The sequence below is a fragment of the Octopus sinensis genome, linkage group LG4 (assembly GCF_006345805.1).
Source record: "Octopus sinensis linkage group LG4, ASM634580v1, whole genome shotgun sequence".
NCBI lineage: Eukaryota > Metazoa > Mollusca > Cephalopoda > Octopoda > Octopodidae > Octopus > Octopus sinensis.
Window position 1 is genome coordinate 79,364,071 of NC_043000.1, and position 12,399 is coordinate 79,376,469.

At 36.4% G+C, this 12,399-nt stretch overlaps 1 protein-coding gene across 4 annotated transcripts in view; it reads right to left on the reverse strand.

Annotated features, from left to right (window-relative positions):
- The window catches only part of LOC115210889 (E3 ubiquitin-protein ligase HECW2), a 61,514-nt gene that overhangs the window by 16,911 nt on the left and 32,204 nt on the right, over window positions 1–12,399 (reverse strand). For all 4 annotated transcript variants that reach the window (XM_036502195.1, XM_029779660.2, XM_036502196.1 and 1 more), the window contains 2 exons: window positions 9,973–10,090; window positions 3,232–3,345 (listed from right to left, as the gene is read on the reverse strand). In XM_036502195.1, coding sequence (XP_036358088.1) covers window positions 3,232–3,345; window positions 9,973–10,090 — 232 coding nt within the window. The remainder of the gene's footprint in view (window positions 1–3,231; window positions 3,346–9,972; window positions 10,091–12,399) is intronic.

The following is a 12,399-nucleotide window of genomic DNA, read 5'->3' on the forward strand; positions in this document are numbered from 1 at the left end:
GATAACAAATAGGAAATTTTAGCTGACGTTAGTGATGGTCTGCTAAAAATGAACTATAATATTTCTGAAAATAATTGTGTTTTGTTATGAGATTTATATTTTTAGCTTGAGTTTCTCTTAATTTTTTTTTTTCATTTTAAACCAAATAACCAACATGAGAAGAAGTATTGATTTTTAACAATGCTAAAAATTTGTGAGTTGAGTGCAAAGTTGATTAGATCAACTCAAAGTTGGCAGGATTTTAACTCAGAATATATAATGTCGTAACTGAATATCCAAATACATTTAATTCATTATTCTGCTTCTGTTATTCTCCAACATAATGATTGTTTCTAACAAAGGCACAAAGCAAGACATTTGTGGGGATGGTCAGTTACTTGATTGATATTTTATTACATGGAAAAATGCAAGCATGAAAAATAATATTCTTAAGATTATAAACCTGGAAAAGTACAGGACAAGTCATTACACCTGTAAAAGTATAGGACAAACTATTACTTCAAGTAAAGTAAAGAATAAGAAACTTTTTACTTAAAATATTGCAGCAAAGAATGCCAGTTCTTCTAATTTATCACTCTTTACAGTTCTCATCTTTTAAATTGCTGTACGAAACTGTTCAGCTAATTTATAAGTTTGTCTAATTAGCCACTTTTTCCTGTATTTAAGGTAGTAAGTTAGCCAAATTCTACTTAAATAAGTTATAAAAATTACTTTTTAATATTCAAATTTTAATTTTAGATGCAATATTTTAAGTAAAAAGTTTCTTATTCTTTACTTTAAGTAATAGTTTGTTCTATACTTTTACAGGTGTAATAACTTGTCCTGTACTTTTCCAGGTTTATAATCTCAAGAATAAAACTTTTCATGCTCACATTTTTCCGTGTAATCCATGACTTTTCCAAGCATTGCTGTTATAAGATAATTAATAATGTGTCAATTAATAATTTACCATGTTTCAGAGAAATCCAAAAGATTGAGCTGACAAGTACTGCCCATATCCTTAGAAAAACCCTATCCATTTAAATGTCTGTATTGTATTACATGAAGATATTTCACTACCTTCCCTCCCCAAGCTTTCAGTCATATTGTAACATCTCTTATTTTTCATTCGCCCCAGGTCGCTGGGTATGTCTCGGCAAGTGACTGTAACAAAGATGCAGATTAAAAGTAAAATAACAATAATAATAATAAAAAAAAATGTCCTGATGCAGTACCAGGCAGTGGCTCTCATGGCTTCTGATCTTAACTGATTGGAAGTGTTATCATGTAGATTGTTTTGTCTTGGTATAAAAGATGGGCTACAGCAAATATTCTGCTCAATACCACAGATTTGCTTGTCAGTTGTTTGACCATAACCAGTTGACCATGTCCCTTAGTGGCTGATGATATGTGCATCTCTGATCACGAGCAGATGTAGGTGGGGAGCATCATAGCCATGTGTTGAAAGGGATTCTTTGGGATTTGAATAATTCACCTCTGGAAACATGGGTGTTTCGTTCAACATCCTTAAACAACCCTTATTCAGGGACCTTTTGAGCGGGATGGGTTACTCGACCAGAAGAAAATTCTAACTGGGCCCCACCTGCAAGGTCATGTGCCTAGTGTACCCTTATCAGACGGGTAGTCATGATGGGTATACTGGGCTTCGTATATTTTACCGCAGTGTCACTTTGATGGCATGCACTGCTCTCTCACTTAATAATAATAATAATGATAATAATAATAATAATAATAATAATCCTTTCTACTATAGGCATAAGGCCTGAAATTTTAGGGGAGGGGACTAGTCGATTACATTGACCCCAGTGTTTCACTGGTACTTAATTTATCGAACCCGAAAGGATGAACGGCAAAGTTGACCTCAGAATGTAGCAACAGGTGAAATACCTATTTCTTTACTACCCACAAGGGGCTAAACACAGAGAGGACAAACAAGGACAGACAAATGGATTAAGTCGATTATATCGACCCTAGTGCGTAACTGGTGCTTATTTAATCGACCCCGAAAGGTTGAAAGGCAAAGTCGACCTCGGCAGAGTTTGAACTCAGAACGTAGTGGCAGACAGAATATTGCTAAGCGTTTTGCCCGGTGTGCTAACGTTTCTGCCAGCTTGTTGCCTTAATAATTGTTTCTAATCTAGGCATAAGGCTAGCAGTTTTGGAGGGTGAACAGAGGGAAGGAGTGAGTTGATTAAATTGAGCCTAGTACTTAACTGGTACTCTATTTTACCAACCATGGTAGGATGAAAGGCAATGCTGACCTTGGTAGAATTTGAACTTAGAACATAAAGAAGTAGAACAAATACCACAAAACATTCAAGCACTCTCATAGTTCTACTAACTAACTGTCTTTTATACGAATAAAAATAACAACAGTTATAATCCTATATAAAATAATTTCTTGTATGTTTGTATGCTGTGACATATTCAGTAGTTAAGCAGTAAATGACCTTTTTAAAAGATAATCATTCAAATCTATCCTTTTTGTTTGGACATACTTCTGACATTAAGCTATTTTGATTAACTTCTATAAATGAATTTTTTAAAATTTAATCATTTGCTTTTTAATTATTAATATAATTACGTAAATATTTTTTTATACCATCGCATTTTTTTAAACAACATTATGCACAATGATGACAACTGCTGGCAAGTGATGCAAGAGCATGTGCACATACTATATTTATAACAATCCTTTCTCACATAGGCACAAAATCACAATAAAAAACTATTACTGTTTCTGATGTAGGCAGAAAGCCACAAATTTGCAATGAAGGGATTAGTTGATTAAATTGATCCAAATACATGATGGGTATTTCATTTCATTGAGCTTAGAGAGATGAGAAGCTAAGTTGAACCAGGCAAGATTTGAAGTCAGAACATAAAGAACTAGAACAAATACCACAAAGCATTTTCCTTCCATGCTGTAACAACTATGCCAGTCTTAATAATGATGATGCTGTGAATAATCCTTTCTACATTAGGCACAAGGCCTGAAATTTAGATGGGAGGGGGATAGTTGGTTGCATCAATTCTATTCCTCAACTGATACTTATTATATCACCCCTGAAAGGAGGAAAGAGAAAGTTGAGCTTAGTGAAATTGAACTCAGAACATAAAGATGGACAAAATGCTGCTAAGCATTTTGTCTGGTGTGCTAATGCTTCTGTCAGTTTGCTGCCTTAATGCTGATGATAATAACAATAATAAAAACTCAACTTGTCAACTTACCCTTCTTCCCCAGCAAATGAGATATAGAGTCGACTTTTCTGTAGCTCTTTCTTAGAAGTGGACATTATTTTATTAAAGGCATCTTCTAAAACATTATCTCTTTTTACTGTTAATCTACAATGAAATAACAAAATAGAATTAGAGTGACAAGAAGAACAATGATCATAGACAAACTGACAGAAAATTAATATAAATATTGCAATTTACTCTGTGTGTGTGTATGTGTATATATATATATATATATATATATATATATATATATATATAAGGAGAAAAGAGAGAGGTGAGAGGAGGAGGAAAGGTGAGAGAAGGAGAGTTTATAAAATATAGTGAAACTAAACCATCACTGCAACCTACTCTTGCAGTTTTTAACCAATAATACAAATTATTAATATCAACAGTGTGTTGAATTGATATATTAGTCTCTCCAATAATATATATATATATATATATATATATATATATATATATATACATATATATATGAAAAGGATGAGTCTATTTCATCCTTTACTTTTCATATAGAGGGAATGTTTCTTAAACATCTTTCACTTATATTTCCAAATAACTGTTAGCCGCATCAGTTTTAGTTCATACATAACTAGACTCAAGAACGCTATCTTAGCATGCTCTTAGTCTTTCATAAGGGTAATATGTATATTAGAGTATGTTGTGTGATACTCACTCTATCAAGTCTTCTGTAACAATAATAATATTTTTTTGATGCATTCTCTTTTCGCACTGAGGAGAACAGTAATATATAATTAATTTAATTTTAATTTAATTAATTTCTAATTTTTTTATCATGTTATTTACACATTAATATTGCTGTTTGAAATGATCCTATGCATGGATTAAATTCTTTACAAATTTCTAACATCTCTTCTCCGGCTTTAACAGTTTGTTGAGTTTCTATAGGATACTTGTTCTATAAATTCTCATAACACACATTTATATATATATATATATATATATATATATATATATATATATATATATACACACACACACATACTCTTTTACTTGCTTCAGTCATTTCACTGCAGCCATGCTGGAGCATTGCCTTAAAGGGTTTTAGTTGAAGAAATTGTAAAGACTCAATACTTATTCTATCAGTCTCTTTTGTTGAACTGCTAATTTACGGGGACATAAGCACATTTCCACTGGTTGTCAAGTGATGGGGGGGTATTACACTAATATCTAAATGTTCATTACATGGAACATCTTACAGATAGATATCTCTGATATAAAATAATAATGAAATTATTGTATACAGTGCTCAGGTGCACCACAACTTGTCAGAAAGTGCATATAAAGTACATGCAGTAATGTAGAAATGTCTGGAAAGTGAACATGCTTGTGTGTGTATGGAGGGGAGAAAATCAAGTGTAGTGTTGGCGAATCTCAGGAAGCATGGAAGTCTTGAAGGATGCAGTGCTCCAACAACTAACAACCGATGCCGGCAGTTTGTTCCACACTTCAGCAACTCTCAGCGTGAAAAAATGTTTCCTAAAGTCATGGGAGCTGTGCTGTTTTCTTACTTTGTAAGTATGTCCACGGGTGTTAGATGGGTGGAGTTTGAAGAGGTGCTCAGTGTTATTGTTTGTGCGATGGTTGATAATTTTATGGGTGTCTGCCAGGTCAGCTGCCAGATGTCGGAGTTTCAATGTGTCCATGCCCAGGGAAGTAAGGCGTTCAGGATATGGCAAATGCCTGATGGAGGGTATTCTTTTGGTTGCACGTCGCTGAACAGCTTCCAGACGATTGATGTCCTGGGCAAGATAGGGGTTCCAGACCGGTGATGCAAACTCCAGGTGAGGTCTTACCATAGCTATATAAAGCCGCAGATAGATAGCCGGAGAGCGGCTCACAAAGGATTTGGTGAGTGATACCAAGACACCCTCAGCCTTCTTGACAATTTTGGCGATGTGTTTTGTCCAACGCAAATCACTGTCGAAAATAACACCCAGGTCACGTTCACTTGAAGACTTTTTGAGACTAGTGTTGTGGAGGGAGTAGGTGGACGCTGGGTTTCTCCTCCCAAAATGCATGGTGGTACATTTGTCCACAGCCAGCTTGAGTTGCCAGTCCATGATCCACTGCTGCATTGTGTCCAGGTCTGCTTGCAATAGAGATTCATAGTGTATAGGATTTGACCTCTTTATTTCGAGGTACAGCTTGATGTCATCTGCATATTTCAGCACTGTGGCATTCTTTAAGTTGGCATCTATGTCATTAACATATGCAACAAATAAAAGGGGGCCAAGAACAGATCCCTGCGGCACACCAGATGTCATCTCATAGGGCAAAGAGTGCTGTCCTAGAACTGTGACAACCTCTTTTCGGCCGAAAATAAAGGACTTTAACCAGTTATAGAGTTCGTCTCTTACACCCAACGCAGAAAGCTTCACCATAAGTCTTTTGTGTGGCACAGAGTTAAAAGCCTTAGCAAAGTCCAGGTAAACAACATCCACCCAGGATCCGCGATCAGTGATTTGGGTAACATCCTCAAGAAACTCGATGAGTTGATTACAGCAGCTGGAGTTAGGAATAAATCCGAATTGTGACGGCTGGATGAGGCTGTGAGACTTCCAGAAGTTCCAGAGGGTTTCTCTGATACAGGATTCCATCAGTTTGGCGATGCAGCTGGTAAGACTGACGGGGCGATAGTTGACAGGCGATGTGCGGTCGCCTTTTTTGAACAGAGGGATGACACTGGCAGTTTTCCACTGTTCTGGAGTAACACCATTGTCAAGACAGAATTAGAAGAATAGAGAAAGTTGGCTTAGAAGAAAGTACCCACCGCGTTTGAGAAGTAGGTATGTAACACCATCGAGACCAGGAGAGGCATAATTGCGTTTATTCTTTAGGTGGCGTTGCAGCATTGCTGGTGTAAATTGCATAGAAGATATAGAGTCCGATGTTAGTGGTGATGATGATGGAACATTTTGGTCTTCGACAGTAAAGATGCTGGCATAGCATCCAGCAATGATTTCTGCACATTCTTCGGGATTGCCAGTAATCTGTCCTGTGTGGGGATTGCGAAGGGGACCAACAGGAGAGTGGGGTCTCTGCTTTGAGTGCACATACTTCCAGAACCCTTTGCTGTCAGGGTTAGCTGCAATGCGTTGTTCAAATTCAAGCACTGCCTTTTTTGTCACCTGCTTGAGGTGGCCTGGAAAATCAGTTGTCCATATCTAGCTTATGCACCCAAACCAATGTATTTATTGTGATCCTGGATATTTCTCATTCCATGGTGGGTGTGTTATGCAGTAAATAGGATTTTTTTCTTTCTTTTTTTCATTAACCTTCAATTCTTTATCATTTGTGAAATTTTCAGTTTTGCCTTGTTCAATTATTTCACATGTCTAACAATGAAGTTCTTCACATTAATGTGAGTTTGCCTTTGTCTTTTTAGGTTTGGTAGTTATCATTGGCTGTTGGTAATTTGTGATCCTTTAACATCATGACAAGGGATTTTTGTTATCAAGCTACTAGGTTGCATTGATGGTAATCATCTTGGCTAAGATCAGCAATTAGCACATGTCAGTGGTTCGGCATATATTTATATAAACCGCTTTAACCAGTTTATGGTGGTGATTCATTCAGTTGCCAGCACGCAACAATGGTAATAGTGCCGATTGAGGTCAGCACTCAGTGTGAGATAACATTCAGCGTACATTTACGTCATGTACCGCTTTAGTGCAAGTACTGTTTATCTACATAAACTATATCCCTGTGCTGGATGCTCATGCAGTATTATTTCTGAATAAGATCCCTCAACAACAAAAGTCAGATCAACTTCATGTATTTACAATCACGTGAATTCAAAAATTGAGTTTAGTGTGGTAGAGTTCAAAACAGTGTACCACACACAGTGGCATATCACATTGTGAACAATAGTATCTAGTTTCCTTATGCTTCCCTCTTGGTTAATATATTGAGCATCACTTTGAAGCATTTTTCTCCTTAGCAGTGAGGGAAAACAGTTGTGGAAAATGTCCATGCCTCTTCACCATGCAGTGAGGAGAGAATCCACCGTGTGGACGTCCGTGTTCTGTACTTTGGCAGGTCTGATGCTTCTATTATTTCGTGGAACAATAGATTCCTGAATGTCAATCCATCCCCTACACTGCCAAGCATCTCGCAAATCAAATATGAGTTCACGACACACATGTCGACCATATAAAAGACAATTTTTTTGTACCATTTCACAAATTTTCTCACCAATTTGTGTGTCATTACCAGTTCATCTGAGCGAATGACCCCACTCATCCTTTCATTGTATGAAACAATTACACTCAGCTTCTTAATGGCATTACTGTCTGCATCTTATTACCTAGTATCCTACATGCTTTCAGAATGCATTGTAGATAACATGCAGGTGCTTTTCTTGTCATGCTACATTAGAGTGAGAATGCCACTATCGGTGCATCGCTACACTGATTCCCCCTTTCGAAGTTTTATCTTGAGAAGATCGGGTAGCTTGTTTTTCTTGTTCATCCTCACAGTCCCACAGGCATTAGCCTTCTTCACCTGCAGCTTCAGGAAGAGGTCTGGTCTGGAAAACCAGTTGTCCATATAAATATTGTAGCCTTTGTCAAACAAATTTTCATTCAGCAACAGCATAACATAAGTTGACGCTAGAGTAGACGCTGAAGATCCAATCTGTCCTAACAGGTGTAGATTTTGTAATTCCACGAGTACCCACAGGCTCTGCCAGTTGACTGACATACTTTATAAACCTTGACTCCAAAGCAGGTACATTTGGTTGGGCTGTATTACTTGAATTTCCACAAACTTTTGTCTGTACATATGTCCTGTGTGGGGACATACATGATCCTGAAATTTTCAGCCACTTTATCAATGATAGGACATATTTTGTGCAGCTTGTCATCATGGTTCTTGCCTGTATTGAAATCTAGATTTCAAAGAAGTGCAAAAAATCGATCATGTGGCATTGTTTCCAGAAAGAAAGGTGTTGACATGGCTGGATCTTGATTCCAATATGATGCCAGTGTCAGTTTCTTCATGATGCCCATTAATATCAGCAGGGCAAGCAGAACTTTGCTTTTGTCCCCTGTGGTTGGAAACCAATCATCACCATGTCCAGGTCTGACATGCTGGGAATGGTTTTCAGCATAGTCATCAGTTTCGTCCGCTATACACTGGAACATTTCATCCATCAAAAACTCGCGGAAGATTTCCAATGGCAAACTTCCATGTTCAATTTTAGCCTTTATGCCAGGCATACCAGTAAACCCATGCCGTTGGATGAAATTGTCTCTCGCTTGCCACACGACATTCTGTTGTCCAGAGCCATTCACTGCTGCCCACCTGTACCTTTTATTCACTGGAACATCATCATCGCTATTGGAATAATTTCATTCTGAACTAGGAAAATACTCACTCTCTGAGTCATCTGAAGCAGAAGAAACAACTGGTAAGGTGGTGGAGCTTGGCTGATGACCGTAAATTTGACGAAACAGGATGCAACGATGAAGTTGACAGAGCCACAGTAGTAGGACGCGATGACTGTACATTCGATGAAACAGGACGTGATGACGAAGTTGACAGAGCTGGAGTGGCAGGACCAGCCTATTGGGTAGTAAATATTTACATGAAACATCTAATTGGCTTATCAGTTGGCAGGTGAATGAGTATTAGCTCAGGTGACAGTTCTAAGTCAGGCAGTGTATAATAATGTCAACTGATTTAAAGCACATACATTGTGTGTGTAAATTTACGTCAACCGTTTTAAAAGGGTTAATTATTTTTCTGAGATTTGATGATTGGTGTAGGACTGGAAGGCACTGTTTAGCCAAATGTAAGATGCTATAGTTTCTAGAGTTATGGGTGGAATATTTATGTTCTTTTTGTCTTTGCCCTCATTGTCAGAGTTTCTCCATAAGACAGAAATTGAGAGGTGGGTATTTTTGTTTCTGAAAGAATATTTTTAGTTCTACCAATAGTTGTTCTCATTTATTTGTGTCTGTGACTATTCAACATATATGCCTTATCATATTAAATGGCAGGCACAGCTATGTGGTAAAGAAGTTTGCTTCCCAACCATATGGCTTTGGGTTCAGCCCGTTATGTAGCATCATTGTGTAATAATTGTAAATGATTATCACTGTCATACAAACAACTTTGTGCATTTCTAGTATTCAGTGTCGCCAGGAAAATATTACCATGCTTGGAAACAGGTGAGGGTTAGCAATATCTGATTGTAGAAAATCTGCTTCAATAAACCCTATATGATCCATGCAAGCATGAAAAAGTGAATATTAAAACAATATGATGATGTATATATATATATATATGCACACACACTGATATACAATGGGCTTCTTTCAATTTTCACCTACCAAATCTGCTAACAAGACTTTAGTTGGCCTGGGGCTATAGAAGACATTTGCCCCAGTTGCCAAGCAGTGGGATTGATCCTGAAACCACATGGTTAGGAAAGGAATTTCTTAATAAAGGACCCAACCAGGATATAACTTCTGGTAACTAAATATCTAAGATTTTCAAAAAAGAACATTGTGGAATACTTTCCTGCAAGATTTCCCCATCTTAAGTTTCATGGACACAGGGAGCCAGTGCATGGCACTGATGATATGGCACAAATTATAAACCTTCTTACAAACAACCTCTCATACAGTCAACATACATGAATATATTTTGGTTGAAAAATGACAAATGAAAGAAAAAATAATAAACATCTCTTTAAATACTTACTTTAATTTCCCTGGTCCCTGACCATATCCTTTAGTTTCTAATTTTTTGTAAAAATTCCTGAGTTTTGCTTGGAAATCCCTTTTGTATGGAGCTGGAACTCTAGTTGGTCGTTGAACACCTAAGTAGGAAATAAATACACCAGTTAGCATTTACATGGAAACCTACATATTGTTCAAAATCTAATTATTAAATTAAATATCTTTTATTAGTTCCAGCCTATGGCTATAGCTATAGTTGAAAATTAATTTTACAGAAGATGCCTCCAAATAGTAAACAATCATTGATGATTACTAACATTTTTATGTCACAAAGTACTGACTCATTACAGTCAGTTGTACTATATTCTCTAAAAACGGTTATTTTCATGCCATTTCAGGAAAACTTTCAGAATAATCTCAGTTGATAGAGCAAAGATTGCTCTCTGGTAAAGACATTGCTACCAACAGCATACATAACAAGAGAGACAGTCTAACAATAGTACTCACACAATTCATACAGATTATTTAAGGGCCATGTTGCCATCACAATTCAGAAGACATTTCACTGTATCAAAATTAGTACTTCTATACATTTAGATAACCATCTCAATTCCTTTTATCAAGATCAATGCATTAGACAAGAATTTTCTGAAGAAGTGATGTTAAATGGTTCTGGTTGTAATCAGGGAAAGCTATAGTTAGACACACTGGGTGGTGAGGGTGTCATGAGAAGGAAATTAAGAGAAAGGCCCAGTTATCTATGTGTATGTGTATATATCACGTGACCAGAAGTAAGATTCACTGCGTTGTGTCTAGCTGTTACCACTTCATTACATATTTTCCTGGGTCTTCCTCTTCTGCAAGTTCTATCCACATTAAGAGATCAATTTTTCTTTATATGTCAATACCAGTGCAGTTTTCTTTCTTGCATACTGTTGGGTCATCCCATAAATAATGGATTTTTTAATACTTCTTTTATTTTTCAAAATTAAGATAAACAATGTTCTTTTTTAATCTAAAACATATTCTCCTTCATTTTCTACAATGTTCTTCCATCTATCTGGTAGACTTGCAAGGCCCCTTTCCAAAATTAATTTTACAGAAGATGCCTCCAAATAGTAAACAATTATTGATGATTACTAACATTTTCATGTCATAAAGTACAGAGTCATTACAGTCACTTGTACTATATTCTTTAAAGACAGTTGTTATTTTCATGCCATTTCAGGAAAACTACTTCTCCAGTACTGTTCTGACCTCATCTACAGAATTCATATTTTTTTCTGTCCAAATGATTTTGAAGACTGCAGAATAAATGATAATCAGATGGAGCATAGTTTCCCCATTGAAACTGCTCCAGCCTATGGAATGTCATCCTTGCTGTTCGTGGCCGAGCATTATCCTGATGGAAGAACATCTTTCGTCTTGAAACCAAAGATGGTTGTTTTGATTCTAGCGCTGATTTAAGTTGCTCGCAGTAGATCTCCTTTGTTATCATTTGGTTTAGCTTTAAAAGTCCAAAGTGGACTAAACCTTTCATATCCTATCAAACAGATACCAACACCATACATGGGTGAAGATCTTCTTTAGCCTGGGGTGCTGGTATTTCTCCTTCTGCTCCCCACTGACTTCAGCACTTGACATTTTTATAGAGAACTCATTTCTCGCCACCAGTCCCTATTTGGTCCAAAAAAAGGTTCATTCGTGAGATGTGAGAGCAAAGAAGAGCACACATTCACTCTCTGCGTGCGATTAATCTTGGAAAGTTTGTGAGGAACCTATTCACCCAATTTTCTGACTTTTCCGATGGCACACAGTTGTCAAAGAATGGTTGAATGATCAAATCCAAGCTTCTCAGCTAGTTCCTCGACAGTTATAATGGGATTTCGTTCCACCAGGGTTTGCAGGATGGGCACTGTCATGCCTTTGGGTGTCAGAAGTGAAAGTAGAGAAATCTGACGTCAGACGTCAACTTCGTGTATTTATGTCGTCTTTCGTTTATTTACGCCGTTTATTTACGTACCACTGAAATGCAAGTAAAAGCTTGTATGTATGTATGTATGTATGTATATATATATACATACATACACACATATATATAATATACATGTATATATACATATATATATATATATTTAATACATACATATATATAATATATACATGTATTTTTACCGCCTTTAGTCACACAAATCGACCCCAGAACTTATTCTATCGGTCTTTTTTCTTAACCACTATACATTATATACATACATACAGATAGATAGATAGATACACACACACACATATAATAGATATAAAATGTGTACGTGTGTACATTTTTCAGAAAAAATTCATACATTTTAAATATCAATAGCATTTCTCTTATTTTTTACATGAAGTTTTCGAAAAATGAATTTAGAATGTAAAAATCAAATATATCAAATTAATAAACGCAAATTATTTAGAA